This window comes from Trichoderma atroviride, chromosome 5 (genome assembly GCF_020647795.1).
Source record: "Trichoderma atroviride chromosome 5, complete sequence".
NCBI lineage: Eukaryota > Fungi > Ascomycota > Sordariomycetes > Hypocreales > Hypocreaceae > Trichoderma > Trichoderma atroviride.
This window is the reverse complement of record NC_089404.1, coordinates 80,200-98,452: the sequence shown is the minus strand read 5'-3', so window position 1 is coordinate 98,452 and position 18,253 is coordinate 80,200. Positions and strand designations below refer to the sequence as shown.

Genomic DNA, 18,253 nt, shown 5'->3' with positions numbered 1-18,253 from the left:
TTTTTGAGTATTCAATTCCACTTTGCTATTATTACTGAAGCCGCTTTCTAATACAGCCTACGGACGGTTCGACACACGTTTTAATGGATAGACAGTTGGCCATAACCCGTAGAACATTACAGAGCTCAGTATAGTCATTATCATATGCATCAATCCTGTCAAGGAGGAAGAACATTTCCAACGGCACGTGGTCAGCTGCTACCAAAGCCGAACGTGCAATTGAGATTCAGAAATCGACCAGGGCTCCGAGGCAGCCAGCCAACGTCCAATCCGTTGACATCCCGACTAGGACTCATATTCAGGGCGACTTACGAAAGTTTATGGCAATGTCAAGATGTATAGTCTCTATCACAATTTCATATAAGCGTTTGCACAATCACAAGGAAATATACTGCTACAGGGCAATTACCTGCAGAGTAAGGGATTTTAGAACTTTACAAGTATGCACGCATGTTCTATAGCGCAAAAATCTCCGAGCCTAGGCAGATATTGGATTGGGACCGCCCACTTCGGGCGGTCGTTACTTTGCACCTTGTCTTCCAGTCCACTATAGCAACTTTGAGACGTTAGTAGCAAGTATTAACTTACGCCTGCATGGGTGAAAGAGTAGGCTGGGACATTCAGGCGCGGTGCTCAACCTGTCAGGCACCAGAATGTAATTCTAACTGTTCAAAGAACAAACGTTTTTGAGAATATTGAAGTCAGATTCACAGAAAGCACGGTAATTCTAGTGACGGAATCTACAATGCCTATCTGCTGCAGCATTCTGTCCACCAACTACGTAGATGACATCAATTGTTTCGAAGATAGCTTCGCATTCGTTTAAAATAAATGTATAGGGTAATGAACATGCAATCTCTAACACAAAGCATAGGCATTAAAGCGCAACATAAGTCGAAAAGGCAAATATACCACCCGATGTCATTCTCGCGGTGGTGGCCACAGACGAACTAGCTGCAGAGCGATTAACAATACAATCCTGTAAGCTCACAAGCGATCTGTACCATTACTTCAAGATTTAGCTTCTGTGGTAGTTTCTGGAGGAATCTTGAGCAACAGCTTAGTTATTGGATGTAGCTGCTGGACCATAAGGCTAAGGGAGTTGATGGAGCGGCCCGTTACGTCAAGGTGGAGGCAATCAGGAAGCGGACGCTGCAGTCTTGCGGACTGTGCAATCCTTTAGAGTGCGTTGGCAGTCTAAGAGCTGATCTCGATGTTGTTGATGTATAGAAGGGACTCTTGAGAAAAATCGCGACCGTCAATGGCATCCAGATTAGAAGAGCCACCGCCCCTGTATTCGCGTAATATCCCGGAGGCTTGCGACGAATTTACCGAGACAGTTGCTGTATTTGCGCATCTCATTGGTATAACAGTTCCACGGTTACAAACCAGCACAGAGAGCTTTAGTAAGACAAGGCACGTCTCAAACAGTCCATTCTGTAGCAGAAATTACGCTTACAATTTTTTTACTTCAGTATTTCAAAAGGTAGATCATGCTACATGTAGTTTCGCGGGTCTTAGATCCGTGCTAATTTTAGGTTGGGCTGTGTACCTGACAAAAGCCCGATATTAGCGAAGTCCGCCACACGAGTTAGCAAAAGTCAATGCTACATAAACTTACTTTTATGGTTCTAGTACTCAGAATGTAAATACACGTATTTTCAAACTAATTTGAAGATCGTCTATTTTTGCTGCGGCAAAAGTTGCTTGGTAACTTGCTGTAGAGAACCGTGTAATTTACCGAGTCTCGGATTTACGTCACGCTGAAATAACCAGTAACCCCGTCGCAGTTTAGGAGATTGACTAATTAAGCGTCAAAGGATTCGTGGCGAATGTTTTGTGACATGTAGCTTTCTTGGTCGATCAGGCGAAACGCGATTCAACAGGCGAGACGCGATCCAATAGTCGGACAATCAGGAAAATAGTAACTATCGGGCTTCTCGGTTCGGCATTTTGAGAAGGCTGACCGCGATCCTTCATGCCATGACTGTGTCCAGCTTACAATGGGTGTAATGTGTGAAGCTGATGGGGGCTATTTTTTTGGTATATAATAATAGAAGAAAATCCAAAATGAGAAGCAAAAAAAATCTTCAGCCTTAAAGCATTGTATCTTGTTGTTTACACTAAGCCATGGCTTGGATACTGAAAAGCCTCTCTTTAATTTCGTTCGCTGCGTTTGCAGTGGCGCTACAGACGCACACTCATGATGAATCTTTTATACCAGATGCAGTTCTCACTGTCACTCAAGGAAACATAGGAATTGGAGGCCTCGAACGGTATTCAACCCTCGTGAATGGATCTGTACCAGGTCCAACACTCTATCTTCCTGAAGACAAAATTTTTTGGATCCGAGTTTACAACAATATGAAAGACGAAAATCTTACAATCGTGAGTCATGCTTCTGTCACGTTAATCTTGACTATTACTAATTGATATCAGCACTGGCACGGACTTTCTCAAGCAGCTTACCCATTCTCTGATGGAACACCGCTTGCCAGCCAGTGGCCCATCCCGCCCCTACACTTCTTCGACTACGAGCTCAAAGCTCCAAACGGATCAGCTGGTACCTATTTTTATCACTCACATGTCGGCTTTCAACCAAGCACTGCGACGGGAGCCATTATCGTACAGGATCCTCAGTCACCGCCCTACGAAACAGACGGCGAGAGAATCGTTTTCCTTCAAGAATTTTGGAACCAAACGGACCAACAGGTTGTCAAAGGATTGGAGTCTAACCCTCTCGTTTGGACTGGAGAGCCCAACGGATGGCTGATCAACGGGAAAGGCATAAGCAATTATGGCATCGTTGACCCGTCTTCTGCAGCTCTTAGTGTCATTGAGGTTGATCCAGGGAAGACCTATCGATTTCGATTTGTTGCGGCAACCGCATTGTCACTTGCTCTATTTGGGTTCCAAGATCATACTGAGCTTGATATTATTGCCGCGGACGGGGGTTATACCAAACCTCAAAATGTGAGCGTCCTGCAGATGGGCTCAGGGCAGAGATACGATGCATTACTCAAAACCAAGTCATGTGATGAACTTAGGAAGCTGGGCAAGCTTGACTATTACGTTCAGTTGGAAAGTCGCGATAGAACCGCTGTGGTAACAAACTACGCGATCCTTCGGTATTCTAACCAATGTGGGCTTCTGGGCATAAATAGGCTTCCCACGCATAAGAATCCCAAGACTTCTCCCATCAAGCTTCCACCAACGGTTAATGGCTACCTCGACTACCAACTACAGCCGCTTCAAGTCGAAGACGATTTTCCATCATCGTCCGAAGTCACTCGGCGCGTCATGATCAACATTCAACAAGTTGCAAATGGCTATTTCCTGTGGTCACTCAATAACAACACCTGGACTGAAGATGGATCTGATCCCGTGCCTCATACAACCCCATCAGAGCCATACTTGGTTGCTCTTTACGAAAACCAAACTCAATATTTGCCAAACTACGAAGCTGCCTTAGCCAACAATGGACTGGACCCTCAAACAAAAACCTACCCTGCTCTCCTCGGAGAAGTCATTGATATCGTTTTTCAGCAATACGGTGCAGCCGAGTCTGTGAATCCCAATATTGGCGGGTCACTCGATACCCATCCCTGGCATGCTCATGGCTCTCACTACTGGGATATCGGCGGCGGAGATGGAGCATGGGACGCCGATACAATGGAGAAGCAGCTGGCGGGGACGACGCCCGTCCGTCGGGATACGACCATGCTCTATCGATACACTACAACGACAGCTCCAGACCAGAAGCAGGGATGGCGAGCGTGGAGGCTTCGCGTGGATCAGCCTGGTGTATGGATGGTTCACTGCCACCTTATACACCATATGATTCAAGGCATGCAGACAGTTTGGGTGCATGGCAACGCAGAGGATATCATGAAGTTGGGTGAGCTAGATGTGGAAGGCTATCTAACGTACGGTGGAAATGTAAATGGCAATATCACATATGCGCCAGAAGTTATACATTTTAATGAACTAGATTAGGTGATCTAGAGTATCTAGAAGTTGATAGCATAGAGATAGAATTCATTAAACTTGAGTCAATTCACAGGTGTTTTTTTTGGTAGTAGTGGGGGCCTAGTATTACGTGAGTAATGCAATGTTTCAACATATCCCACAGTAAACGATAATGGAGCCAGCCTGCTGGTTTGCTATTGAGTTTCTAATTAATACATCTTCCAGTTCTTATTACTTTTCAATCTTGAAAACACGTTTAGCCATTCTTTATTGAAGAACAAGCATGCAACTGCGACTACTATAGCGAGTCGCTGGCATCTTCGGACATTCATCTTTCTGCGACCTTGCCAAGTCCATGAAATATTCCAATCGGACCATGTAGGATAGAGGCAAGTCCAAGTTTGCCATAACATGCTATGTCTACCCAATATATGTCAGCTGCTAGCCCATTAGAATCTTTTCTTGGTATCAACTCACGGATAATTCACTGAATTGTGACCATCGCTGGAGAGGTACCAACTCGAACACCCGCCACTATTCCAAACCATATTCTTCAAAGCGCCTTGTATTGCGTGGTTGTATGACAGTGCCGCTTCTTTCTTCAAGTTTATCTTGGAAATCTCGTTTTGCAATAGTGGACGGATTAGCTGAATAGAATGGGTAATCTGATTCTCCAGACCCAAGATGACACTTGAGTGTCCGCTAAAGGAATTGGGACCAAATAAGGTAAAGAAGTTTGGAAACCCATCTAAAGCAGTCCCTTTGTACATTTGAGGCCCCCCCTCTGCTATCAAAGACGGTGCCCAAACTTTCTCCGTTTAGGCCGACAACTGTTAGTGGGTGGAACCACCTACTTACTTCGAACCCGTTGGCAAGGATAATAACGTCGCAGGGTATTTCTCTTTCGTCTTGATTGGCTTCCGATGGATGTGTCTTCTGTGATGGCGCTAGAATTGCAGTATTGTTGTTTATGCTTTTGAGACCCAGAGTAGTGAGCTCGAGGCGAGGATCCGCTAGACTTGGGTACCAATCGGTATCGAATATTCGGCGCTTGCAGCCCACATCGTAATTGGGCGTGAGAATTTGGTGGTACTGAGGAATAAACGCATTAGTGCTAATCACAACACGTGGCCTTGATGTCTGGGAAAGTTGACCTTTTTTGGTGCTGTCTTGTGAAGGTGAATAAGTAGATCCTTTTGCAGCTTCTCTCGCGCCCGTTGGCTGGATTCTGATGACCCAAAATACGCAAAAGTGGCATCGATCTGAACAGCCACAATTTTGCGAATCAAGTCCATCAAACCTGGTACAACCCTGAATAGTTTTGGCGCAAACATGTTCCAGCCTTCCTCTCCCAATGGCGGTGTCAATCTTGGAACAACCCAAGGTGCCTCTCTCATAACTTGGGTCACTTTTTTGGCACCACTCTCCGTGAGGAGCTTGGGAACAATCTGAGCCGCGCTGCAGCCTGTGCCTACCACGAGAATGTTCTTTCCGGCGAGGTCAACATTCTTATTCCATCTTGCCGAATGGAAAATTTCACCCTGAAATGTCTCTCGACCTTCAACGTCTGAGGGCCAGCCGCGCGGTTCTACTAAACCCCCAACCGCGCTCACAAGGACTTTACAACGCACTCTCTCTGACGAGACATAGACCGCATTGGCGCCCTGAATATTTGCCATTCTTTGCCGTTCTGCCGCAGATAGCTCTCCCATACCGGGTACTAAGTGGCGTACAGTGATTTCCCATTCGTTCTTGGAGTCATCCCACTGGCAATGCTCAACATCAGAATTGAGTTGTATCTTGTCAATGAGCTCATATTTTTCGACGACAGATTGCTGATAACGTAATATTTCTTCCCCAGTGGGGAAGAACGATGACCAATTGGGGTTCTGATAAAACGAAAATGAATAGAATATGGCTGGACTACACGATAAACTCCATTAATTCCGACAGGATTAGCGACAGCTTCAGCCGAGGAAAGACTTACATGTCACACGCGACACCAGGGTATCTGTTTATCCACCACGTCCCTCCAATACCGGACTGGCGCTCAAAAATACGAAACTGATCAACTCCTAGCTTGCTTTTCAGCTGGCATGCCATTCCGATCCCTCCCATGCCAGCGCCCAGTATGACAACTGGATAGAAAGTGCTGCTCGAGGATTCATATCCACGGGGTTTTGACGGTACAAGCATTGTATGAGTTTTTAAAATATTTCAAGAGGCAAAATAGTATGATCTCAGAGCTAGTGTTCCAAAGAGGATTAATTGTCGGTTCATTAATATGGTTTGCTTCATATACCCCAAGCTATGTATTAATCATTTATTCTTCGAAACCGTCCCCAGTAACTCACAACCGTAACCGAGGCATGTGTTAAAAGATCTCCATCTGACAAATTACGAGTTCATCACTCGGGAACATGGAATTCGCGGAGCCCGAGACTTCCTTTGCTCCTATCCGTATCGTTGAAGCAGTGGCTTGGTAATGGCATACGCATGCTGGCTGTCGAGACTGGCTTATCTTATCTTGCCGCGCTGCATTCCACTAGTTTCGGCAGTGTGTTGATCAGATTGCCTGAAATACCACCACCCACCAACCTTGTTTGGCTTACTCCTCACAACTGGCTTATCAGACTGCACTAGTCCGGCAGTTGCTGGTTTCATTTCCTTAGTTTCTGTCGACCCGGTGCCATAACGCGGGGAAGTGCGGAGAGTGGTTACATGGAGGCAACCGCTTGCCAGTCGGATACACCAACTCATGATGCAAGAGTTCTATGAAGGAGAGCACAGTGTAAATAAAATTTCCAGAAGATGTTGATTGATGAATTTGTCAGTATGAAGCATGCTTGCGATGATACGGCATCTTTGCAGGTGCTATCGTATACCTATGTACGTGGAGCTTCCAGGGTGATGCGCTATGCTAAACAAGACGTGGAGGGGTTTTACTAGGTATCACATATCGCGGCTTGGATGCATTTCGGCATGGAGATAAATATGGCGTTGAGTCTTTCTAAACTTAGTCATAGATCGATCTTTCTGCCTTCTGATCCCGGGGCTCTTGTATTGTGATTCATGTTATTCTTCTTCCTATCATTAACTGCCAGTCTCTGCAATACCACTTCTGGACTATCAATCTTTTCATCGAGCAACTCAACACGGTATCATGGAGAAAGGCAAGCTCAAAGCAAATCACGCCCAAAACAAAACGACCCCATTACCCTCAGAACTACGTAAGTTTCTCAGAAACTGCCACCATTATATGAAGTAAATGAATCCTAACTATACTTTAGATGGGTCGTCCAACAGTGGTATCACTGTAAATACCTCCCCGGAGCACTCTGAATCGCATGTCAGTATTCAAAATGGAGAAACAATTGAAATGACCAAAAATATTGGCCCATGGGCTTTGATTGCGATTGCTTTCAACGTTTGCAATAGCTGGGCCGGGCTGACCGGAACCCTCAACATCTCTCTCTTTCAAGGAGGTCCTGTCGCTCTGGTTTACGGGCTTCTTTTAAGCTCTAGCCTCTATGGCTGCATAGCTCTAACGTTAGCAGAGCTGGCCAGTGTATACCCTACTGCAGGAGGGCAGTATCACTTTGTCTCTATACTTGCCCCAAGCAAGTTCTACAGAAGCTTGTCGTATGCTTGCGGCATGATTACAAACTTTTCATGGATTGCCACTGGTGCAGCTGTCAACATGATTTTTAGCGAGGAGCTTATGACATTGATCATGTTTTATCATCCAGATTTCATCCCACACCCATGGCACCAGTTCCTGTTTTACCAGTCTTTTGGCTTGATTATATTCATTTATAATCTACTGGCCTTGAAAAAGCTTCCAGTTACACATTTCATTGGATGTAAGCCTCGCCCTTCAACGACAATACATTTTTCTCTAGTTGGTCTGATTCCCGCACTTACACTGAGCAGTCTTTCTTTGCATTTCTGTCTTTTTTGGCTCGTTCCTCGCTATTCTTATCCTATCCTCACCAAAAGCATCTTCACAATTCGTTTGGACTACATTCATCAACCAAACAGGTTGGCCCGATGGAGTTTGCTTCATTACCAGCCTACTCACTCCATGTTTTATCTATTCGGGCCTTGATGCTGCTTTACATCTTGCAGAGGAAGTGCCTAATCCACGGGTTGCCGTCCCGCAGGCTTGTTTAAGCGCGGTCGGTATTGGATTTTTGACATCGTTTGCGTATCTTATCGCAGTTCTATACACCATCGTGGATTTAGACTCCATCCGGGCTTTCGATGGGTTTGTTGTTCATCTCAGATGAATATTATGCTATTTTACTAAGGAAGATAATAGATTCTTGCCGTTTGAGCTAAGTCGGCAATCACTCCGTTCGGATGCCGGAGCAGTCGCCGTTCTCATATTGAGTATTGGCATGACGTTCTTCATTCTGAATGCGGTGCTCCAAACAGCTTCCCGGTTAATATGGGCATTGGCAAAAGATAATGCACTCATGTTCTCCAATGTCATTCAGAAAGTGCACCCTCGTCTTGACGTTCCTATTTCATCACTCATATTTAACACAGCATCAATGGCCCTGTGTGGATGCATCTATCTGGCATCTTCTACCGGTACGAGGATGATGTTCATAATACTCATGATATATATGCGAATGCTGACACGTTTTTTTGTTGGCGATAGCCTTCAACGCGATAATAGGCTCTTGCGTCGTTCTTCAACAATTGTCCTACTTAATGCCCACAATACTTCTCATCTACCGCCAAAGGTCTGAAGAGTTCTTACCTCGAGATAGAACTTTCCGCCTACGAGGGTGGATTGGTTGGCTCGTGAATATTTGGGTAATAGTCGTGATTTCAACGTCAATGGCCTTCTTCTTCCTGCCACCATTTCTGCCGGTGTCCGCTAGTACAATGAGTAAGTTTGTCGCATACACTAGTCCATGGTCTCAGAAATGACTAAAAGAGGAGAAGAGGAAAGCTAACGTGTGCAAGACTATAATTATGTTATAATATTGGTTGTCTTTTTGTTAAGCTCTGCGAATTGGTTTCTCCACGCAAACCGCCACTACCATGGTCCTCGAGTCATCTTCTGTAGCTGAAAGGCGGCTGACATAACAAGTGGGCTACCAAAAAATAAAACGTGTCACAATTCTTCCTGTTTTTTCCTTATCAATCCAACTCTCCATTTACATTGGCGTATTACTTGTACTTGGCCAGCGGCACAGTGCTACGTCATGTCCGCTATGTGCAAAATTATCTAATATCATATTACACGTTAATCTTCTTCGCCCAATGAGCGTTATTTACAAGTTAAGGCTTTTGTTATCTTTTCCACACCAGCGGCAAAGCACATAGCACCATGTTATTAGAGAAATTAAATTGACGTCTAATAAAGCATCTACAATCTTCGTTTGCTAACTAGGGAGTCCGAAGAGCATATAACGTATTAGATACTTGGATCTAGTCTTGAGTGGCTAATCTATCAACGACCTCTTTGGCGGCTCGTTGTCCAGCAGTAATAGCACCCTCCATATACCCCTTCCACTCATATGCCGTCTCTCCACCGCCAAAATGAATATTTCCCACGGGCTCTCTGAGCACTGCCCCATACTTTTTAAGCATACCGGGGCCCAAAACGCTGGTCGGTGCACCACCGATATACTCTTCCTTTGTCCATTCTACCATGTTGAATTCTAGGATATTGCGGGCTTTGTCTGCAAGAGAAGAAGTCTCACCCACAAGCGTCGCCAGATGCTCGATGATGGCTTCTTCTCGCGCTAATTCATCCAGTTTGTGCCACTCGGTGGCGACCCTACCGGCAACAAATATTGCCAGGCTATATTGCTTCTTCGAAATGTCACTGACATCCCAGCTAAAACAAATGGGGCCAATCACGGATTCAAACTTGCCCAAAAGACCGACCTCTCGCCACCACGGCGAGGAGTAGGTCAAGATGGCCTTTGCATAAACACCTGGTTTTGTTCTGGTGACGAGAGCTTTCTTTGCAGATGGCAGTGGCGGAGTAAACTGTATGTTTACGTATGTATTTGTTGGGATGGCCATGATGACCTTTTTAGCCTTGTAGATTGTGCCGCTGCTGGTTGTGACATGGACTTCGTTATCGGTGTACTGGGAGATGCTGTCAACCGGGCTGTGAAGCATCACAGATCCAGAAGGCAGCGTATTTGCCAGAGCATCAACGATAGATGAAGTACCTAAGCAAAACGGTCAATATCGAACAAACAAGGCTTAGTGAGGAGGCTCACCGGTTTTGATTTTGAGTGACTGAGCGCCTTCATCGCCTTCGCTTACGACACTCACGTATCCGTAGCTTGATTTGATGTAGTCCAAGAAATAATGTGCTCCAATTTCTTCTGGCTCACGGCCAACGACTGCGGAGCACAGCAATCGGCAAGTGGCGGTAACAGCCGGGTTGTCCGCGAGGCCTTTTTGGGCCACCCATTCAGCCATTGTAACATCCTCAGCTTCCGGAAACTCGTCGAAAGTGCGAATATTACATTTTTCAGCAGCTTCATCCAGAAGGTTGACGAACTTTTGCACGTGTTGGGCGTTTTCCTATATCATGCATGTCCTTAGCTCAATGGCAGGTGGTATGAGGCAACAAATATGAGAGGTTAAGCGCGGACTTACGTTGTGATTCTGATTCATATCACACCTGTAAATTTTCCCATCGTACCCTTGGTAGATCTGGTCGCCCTCGGTATGTTGAGCTTCGGTTTTCAATCCAAACCTTTTCGTCAGTGCATAGATTGTAGGTTGCGTCTTCTCATTAATCCATGTCGCGCCAAGCTCAACAATCGCATCCGGATTGGTTTTAAGTCGTTGAGATCGACTGCGACCTCCGATACGATGCTTGGCTTCTAAAACAATCACGGAGTAACCAGCTTGGTTCAATTCATATGCGGCCATGACCCCTGAAAAGCCGCCACCAACAACAATCACATCAGTCTCAACTGTGGTTGTTGAAACTGCGCTAATCGAGGCCTTATGGATCATGTCTCTGTCGGGAATCCATGGACGAGATGCATTACCAGCACTAGCAATTGCTTCAATCTCAAAACTTGCTTCTGGAAATGCAAGTTTGGTAACAGGAACGAGAGTTGTCAATGGTGTATTAGTAGCACCATATTTGTCTGTGAGGAGAGCTAAGATTGTCGTGACGAGGTCGTTAGCTTTGGAAATATCCCAGTCGACGACGTAAAAGCGAAGATGGACTATATCTCGAGGAAATGCGCCAGCAGCTTTCAGGACCGTCTCCAAGTTGGTCACTGCTTGTTGGATCTGTTCTGCCATAGATGACGGCCAGGTGCCGTCGCTGCGCTGTGCCACTTGTCCGGATGTACGAATAGTCCTCCCGGATCCTTCGACCGATACCATGGGAGTACCACTGAGGATCGGGAAGTGTATTGGGTTTCACGAGGTGGGAGCTCGGGCGAATATCTCGGGGTGCCATATTGATGAAAGAATAAAGTGTTCCAGAGAAAACAAGTATATCTGACAAAGGGTAGAATGCTCAATCTATGAGGTTCAAATTGTGGTCAATTGGGCTTTGATGCGACAACTCTAACACTATAAAATCATCGAGCAGGGTGTCTCACGTCAATTATAAACCGCTGCTATTTCGACAAGCGTTACCATCACTTACACTATTCACAAACTTGGGGTAGTAACTGTGAGGATATTTAGCCTAGGGTATTCCGAAGATCTTATCTAGCCGCTCATCTACTGGGTTCAACGTTATCTAGCCGCGACGGGGCCTTAGACTGGCTTCGTGGCCAGACTGTATTTCCCATCTTATGTTAGACTGCCTACCTACCTACGTAACATAGTATGGTCATTTCTCACATTTCCCAGCTTCTAGGTGCCATCCCCCTGCCTCCTTTTTTGGAGCTTGGAAGACATTCGGTTACTAAAGCATCCCCGCTTTCTCTCAGCTTGTAGATCCTAGTACCTAGCAGGTATCTTTCTATGCACCGGCTATGGGTTTTGGCTCGCAGTCCGCGGATGGCGCGGATCCCGAAGAGCCCAAATTCGATACGAACAAATCTGCGGTAGCTCTAGCCAGCTTTCAAATATCACATCTAGTTCTAAACTTCTCTGAATATGCAGTGTCGAAGGCAGCCGTACGATTACTCCAAATTGCGACCCAACTATCCACGGTCCAAGACAGGATGCTTATCTTGCCGACTGCGAAAGAAGAAATGTGACGAAGCAAAGCCCAGGTGCCGGGCTTGTTGCCGAAACCACCTTGAGTGTAAATGGTTCGATATCTCTGGCGGAGTCAGCCGGTCGACTAGCGAACGCAGGTCTGTTGATCGAGCATCATCTGTGCATCAAGTTCCGACTCAGCAAGCCGGGAGCCCTGCATCTCTTGCAATAACAATGGCCTCACATATCCAGTCTCCCAGTCGTGATCTTCCAAGACCAGGGATAGCGTGCACCCTCACGCGGGTATCTATTACGTTGTTACGACACTATTTTGAATTCACTGCCGGCCTGCTCTGTACATCCCCTTCAACCAATTCCCCCTTCATTACGGTTGTACTTCCACTCGCCTATACCGATGAACTTCTCATGCATACGGTACTAGCTCTGAGCGGCACGCATTTGGAGTGCAGGCAGTCTCGTCGGCATGCTGGTTCCATGGCGGCTGTTGATCCCGAAATGCAGCACGCTACTGGCCTACATTATCAGAAGATAATATCAGGCCTCCGGTGTGAAATGGTCAACTTTGACACTGCAAATAACCAGAAACAGACCAGAATCTTGTTAATCCTTATCATGGCTTGTCATTACGAGGCCATATCTGGTGATAAGAGTGGCATGATGCTGCAGCATCTGCGTGCTAGCCGAAAGCTAGTTAGGCGACTTCTCATTCAACCCCAAGGAAGCAGCAATATTGACCAAGAGTCTCTTGGTTTCAGTCTTGAGCTATATGCGTACTTATCGATTGTTAACTCACTGGCGTCCTATCGAAATACTGGGGAGCTTGCACAGCCGTACGACACATTTCTTACTTCACTAGATGGGCTCAGTAGCTACTCAACCTTTGGCTCAATGTTTGCTGGCTGCCATTCACTGTACGAGCTAATTCCTCATATAAGCCAGCTGAGTGTAGAATATCTCGCGGGAGAGAAGATTCTTGGGGATGACTGGATACCCAGTTCCAAACTCCGGTTATGCTACGAATCAATTGAACACCGCATTGCAACTTGGAAGTTGCCGTCATCTCTAGACTCTGAGGCTCAATATAAGACTTCCGACATTACAGCTGCTGCAGAAGCTATCCGACATGGCCTCTATATCTATCTTACGACTTCTTTTTATGGATCAAGCCGGCCGGATCCAATCGCACAATCCCAACTTGGCGTTGAGGCCGACATCGTCCTAGCTTTGGCTACTTCGGTGAAAGATATAAACATTCGGACAATTCTACTATGGCCATGCATTATAGCTGGATCTTGCATGGTCCATGAAGAGCAGCAAAAGCGACTTATAAGTGCGTTACTCAGCTCAGGCTTTGATATGAAGCACTTGTTTAATTTATGCGAGATGCTAGAGCTAATGTGGAACGAAAATGATGCAAGCGTATATGGGCCATATGGGTTGTATTCATTGATGGAGAAAAGAAACAAGTATATACCTTTTTTATGAATAGGCAACCGGCTAATAAGATTCAAGGCAAAATACTCATAGCAGCAGCGTTGTTGGGCTTAATAGATCTATGCAATTGTTCTAGCAGTCCTCTAATGTAGTACTACTGGCAAACGTAGCTCGGCTGTGTTTTAAATAGTAGCAGCGTCAAACCAAGTCCACACGTTCTGGGCTTTAGCAAACTTGAGCTGGTTATCAGATCGACTTGTCTTTAGCCAACTGCTTCTAGGCATTATTGTCTGGAAATTATGATTGTAGTGTTAGCTTAGCAATTGCCACCCGTCGTGAACCAGCATCGATTCTTCGGGTTTCTAAAGTTACGCCGCCGCACCGTTAAGACTTAGGAACAACAGCAAAGGTAAGTTTATGAAAAGATGAGTCATACTCAAATGAATTCCGAATTCGCAAAATGCAATTGTAAAATGCAACTGATGGCTTTCAATACACAAATACACAGCTTCCATATCAATGCTTACAGCGTGTAGCGCTCTAGAGGGCAGCTAATATCTAGGATTTCCTATTGCAGTAAATGCCACGCATGAACGGCTAACTGCTGCAGGAAGCTTCTGTCGTTTCGCTTGCAGGCATTGCCCAAAAGGTACAGGCGACCTCAATAGCGCAAAAAACCGTCAGGCTAGCAGTACCTAGTGCTGTTCGGCGCCACTCACGACAATAAACCCACTGCTGCAACCGCTATTCTGGGGCGCTCTGCAAATCACAACCGTAATAGCTGGGTAATAATACTTCACAAGATGGGAACCTTTGAAACAAAGGGAAAGGTATTTCGGACTCGTTTTTAAAAACAGTCCTGTTAGTCTTATTGTTCTCATTAGGTAGTTCAATAATACACTTCAGTGTCTTGTTGGACTCGGTGTTTTCAACATAGTTCTTAATAGTGTCAGTTGACCGATTTAAATCTCTATTCAATAACAAACTCTATGCACAAGTTCTGGATCTAAAAGCAAAGTGCCCTCTATCGATTCCATCTATAAGCGAGTACTTTATGCTGTATAGCAATATCATGGCGTCTTTGTTGAAAAACTCCGCCTTACGCCCGGTCATCGAGGAACTGGTTAACTAGACTCGAAAACTGACCCGCGTACTCATTCAAAAATCCATGTCCCACATCCGGGTATAAGTGCAGATGAGCGTCGGCGTTGGTTAACCTCTTGAACATAACCCAGCTGTTGACAGTTGGAATGAGAATGTCATTATCGCCATTTGCGACAAGAACAGGAACTTTGATCTCATGTAAGCGGTCATATGAACCCTCTGACGCATGTTCGCGGTTTGACCAGCGAAGAACTGCGTCGATTTGCGCCTTTGTGCCCTCAAGTCCCACATAGTCAGACCTGTTTGAGCGAGCAGTCGTCATACGTTTCCACCACTTGTCGCCTAGGGTCTGCTTCGTTGGTGTCAGAGAGTAAAATGCTTCCAAAAAGCCGCCGTGTTCTTCTTTATCATTAGAAGCCGCGGCTAGACGCCCAAATGCGGCCGGATCGCCACCTTCGATACCTTCACCGGCACTAGGACCGGTTCCCGCAAGGATAAGCTTGCGAATAAGAGTTGGGTAGTTGAGGGCTGCCATCTGAGCTGCAAAACCTCCCATAGAGAAGCCAAGCAAGTCAATCTGCGAGATGCCTAGTGCTTTGACAACCTGAGCTACATTGTCGGCCCATTCAGCGTAAGTTCCTGGGACTGTGCCGTTGGTCTTCCCAACACCAGAATTATCCAATAAGATGACCTCACGAGTCGTTGAGATAGGATCAATCAGCTGAGGATCCCAGTGATCGAAAGTGCCTCTAAAATGCTGGAGGAACACAAGAGGAACCGTGTTGTTGGCGGCTGAGCCAAATCGGAGATATGCAAAGCGAGTGCCATTGACTTCAATAAACTGGGGCTCAGCAGTTGCGTAAGATGCCATGTTGCAGGATGCTGATTTATATAGAAATCGAAAATTGGTGGTAGGGAATAAGGCTTGACGGATGAACTTGAGTGTACTGGAGAATCGATAGCAAAGCCTTGAGGAAGCTCACTGTCTTATATACATTAGATCTATTGGGGAATCCTGTATATAGATCAATTACAACGCCTGTCTCGCGATATACTTTCTGTGCCTTCGCAATATCATAACCTGGAACGCTTACCAACCGGGCTGAGGCTAGCTATGACAAAGCTGTAGGGCCTAGCCTAGCGTCTGCACGAGCTGTAGTGGCGTAATTTCCTGACGCTAATCGCGAGAGAATCCCTCTACCTCACTTGATGGCTATGGTGACGAGGAGTCTCTGGATTTTCTCTAGCCTAAGCTCGTTGAAGTTGTGCCTATACGTATCTTCTTCAGCTGCGTAAGGTTTATAACTAACGAAATCGCTTCTGTTTGGAGGTTTGGCAAAGGGCTGTGGAAAATAAATAACTGGGTGGCCGAAGAGACAAGATTTGGATGTAGCAAAATGACAAAGTATTGTTGAACAATTGCACCTCTTGGAACTGCTCATATCAACAAGTTACTAATCTAGCCAGCAACGCTCAATACTTGTGGGTTGCTGTACTTAAAATTAGAGGTACGATATGTATTATGGTTGCCGCATACCTCATAAAGGTTAGTTAGTACGGCTTGTAAATTAGCATATCTTCTAACATTTCCTAATTCGGCTGTTGCTCTGCATGGAACACTCCTGAGCGGACGCACGAATCTGGAATGTCAGCCTCCAAGGCGAACCTTCAAGTGGTAGTAGGTGTCTGCAGGCTGCATGTCGGCGGAGTGCGCGACACCTCTAACCAAGATCTGAATTGTCAAAATTAACCATTTTTCGCAAACGATAGTGGCCAATCTGATGAGGTAAGCAAGGCGTTCATCTAGCCGTCAATCATCGCAGTACAACTGGATCTGATAGGATCTCACTGTGCTTCTTCATCGTTCTTCGTCTTTCCAAGCTGAATCTTCTCTTGTTTTAAAAAATATATATTGGGACAATTTGTCATTTCCCTAGAAGCCTCTACTATAGCTGCGCCAGCAAAGTACTAACAAATTTCTGATCATGGCGCCTATTAGAAAGAAAGCGGCTCCTAATACTTCTGCTGAGCGTGGAGCCAATCATGATTGACGATACAGCAAGCTAAACATCTTTCTGCTCAAAAACTAACTGGTACATACATTTGAGATTTATTATAAAAGATATTGTCATTGGCATGATGAAGAAAGACCTTGAGCGTAACATGGAGTTCCAAAGAGGGTATGTTGACCACTACTAATCTGCAGACATAGGGAATAGGTCCCATTTCATTGTGTTCTATTTGTCGTTTATTTAATTTCATCTCTCTACACTTTTTTATATCTACCAGTGTCGACCTTGATATTATACGTTCCAATGGTTCTAGAACTAAATGTCCTTGTATCTCGACACTTTTACAAGGACATTCCTGAAGACGGCCTCAAGTTAACTAAAGAGGAATATTCTCGAAGTTGGGCTTCACATGACTACCAGTACTGGAGATTTTGGAACAGAATTTGTGTAAAGTAAGTTAAAACTTGCTCGGACAATTTCGGGACCCATATGAGCCAACCGCCAGGGCGCTGGTTCAGGAGGAACTGGCTTGAAAATAACATCGACCGGCTATCGCGTACATTCCATAGCCCTGTCGTTGAGGTTCATAACATTACGTGTGTGTAATCTCTGTTCTACTTTGCCCATCACCTCACTCAAACCTTAAATTCTGTATGAGTAGATACTCTACTACACAGCAGTCTCTAACTTTCCTTAGTATTGGTGTTGTTTTCAATCTCGTTCAGGGTCAGATCCAGCCCGCCCTCCTCTATGCCACATTGAACGTCCGTCAATGCTATGTGATGGCGAAAAAAGGGACCCTACCGGGGCGTACAGAAGGTTATTATGATTATGCACTCCCAAGGCGGTATCGAGGGCGGCATGATACTAGACTGGTTCCTCAATAAGTTCCGCAAGATTTTCCTTCAATACCTCGCGGTATATACTTTCGGCTGCCTCGTAAACCATTTCAGCAATCCGTGTCGGAGTACCATCCCGTCCGCTGCTATAACCGGGTTTCCTGCACTCGAGGTGGTAGCATATGAGGACATCTCATATCTCGAACACTACGCCAATGCCTACAATTCTAACAGAAGGTAGGGAGTCCTTAACTTCACCAAGGGAAAGCCTAAAGACTCTCCTAGAATCGGTTTATGGGCAGGCTTTTTGTGAACCAAAGGGTTGGCTATTAGCTCAATTAGCATTACCTTGATTCTATCTTCCCTCTTGATTCAACAGGGCACTTTACATATAACCCCAAGGAAGGGGATTTCACGAATATGGATGCCGAATTTAATTTCTTATATAATATAACAATTGAGACTCGTGTTAAAAAAAACAATTTTAGACTACTTTTGTTATTAGCAATGTATTTTTATTTATATAAAAGAGTGTTCAAAGGTGCCAAAGCCTATTATACTAATCTTATAGGATTAATTGTTACTTGGGTTTAAAGAAGCCTTAAGCTATTAATAAAATGAGTGTAACAGTTGAAGTGTTTTACTCGATTATTGCAAGTATATATTATCGAGAACAATGATAACTCAATTTGAGTATAAAACTCCGGATTGCTTTTCCAT

The 18,253-nt window shown here is 45.3% G+C and overlaps 6 protein-coding genes across 6 annotated transcripts; 3 read left to right on the top strand and 3 right to left on the bottom strand.

Annotated features, from left to right (window-relative positions):
- Window positions 1-2,364: 2,364 nt before the first annotated feature.
- On the top strand, window positions 2,365-3,996 carry TrAtP1_009188 (uncharacterized protein; the record flags this gene model as incomplete). Its single annotated transcript, XM_014093505.2, has 2 exons — window positions 2,365-2,388; window positions 2,440-3,996. 2 exons carry the CDS (start codon window positions 2,365-2,367, stop codon window positions 3,994-3,996), a joined length of 1,581 nt encoding a protein of 526 aa, XP_013948980.2.
- A 193-nt stretch (window positions 3,997-4,189) lies between these two features.
- On the bottom strand, window positions 4,190-5,264 carry TrAtP1_009187 (uncharacterized protein; the record flags this gene model as incomplete). Its single annotated transcript, XM_014093504.2, has 3 exons — window positions 4,190-4,389; window positions 4,447-5,061; window positions 5,124-5,264. 2 exons carry the CDS (start codon window positions 5,262-5,264, stop codon window positions 4,672-4,674), a joined length of 531 nt encoding a protein of 176 aa, XP_013948979.2. The 3' UTR covers window positions 4,190-4,389; window positions 4,447-4,671.
- A 4,150-nt stretch (window positions 5,265-9,414) lies between these two features.
- TrAtP1_009186 (uncharacterized protein) lies at window positions 9,415-11,352 on the bottom strand (the record flags this gene model as incomplete). The annotated part of the gene is made up of 3 exons (XM_014093475.2): window positions 9,415-10,169; window positions 10,221-10,530; window positions 10,606-11,352. The coding sequence occupies 3 exons, from the start codon at window positions 11,350-11,352 to the stop codon at window positions 9,415-9,417; spliced, it is 1,812 nt and encodes a 603-aa protein (XP_013948950.2).
- Window positions 11,353-12,357: 1,005 nt separating this feature from the next.
- On the top strand, window positions 12,358-13,629 carry TrAtP1_009185 (uncharacterized protein; the record flags this gene model as incomplete). Its single annotated transcript, XM_066114196.1, has 1 exon — window positions 12,358-13,629. One exon carries the CDS (start codon window positions 12,358-12,360, stop codon window positions 13,627-13,629), a length of 1,272 nt encoding a protein of 423 aa, XP_065970290.1.
- Window positions 13,630-14,533: 904 nt separating this feature from the next.
- TrAtP1_009184 (uncharacterized protein) lies at window positions 14,534-15,669 on the bottom strand. The gene has a single exon (XM_014093502.2). It carries the CDS (start codon window positions 15,551-15,553, stop codon window positions 14,678-14,680), a length of 876 nt encoding a protein of 291 aa, XP_013948977.1. The 5' UTR covers window positions 15,554-15,669; the 3' UTR covers window positions 14,534-14,677.
- A 1,328-nt stretch (window positions 15,670-16,997) lies between these two features.
- On the top strand, window positions 16,998-17,150 carry TrAtP1_009183 (uncharacterized protein; the record flags this gene model as incomplete). Its single annotated transcript, XM_066114195.1, has 1 exon — window positions 16,998-17,150. One exon carries the CDS (start codon window positions 16,998-17,000, stop codon window positions 17,148-17,150), a length of 153 nt encoding a protein of 50 aa, XP_065970289.1.
- Between the last annotated feature and the right edge of the window lie 1,103 nt (window positions 17,151-18,253).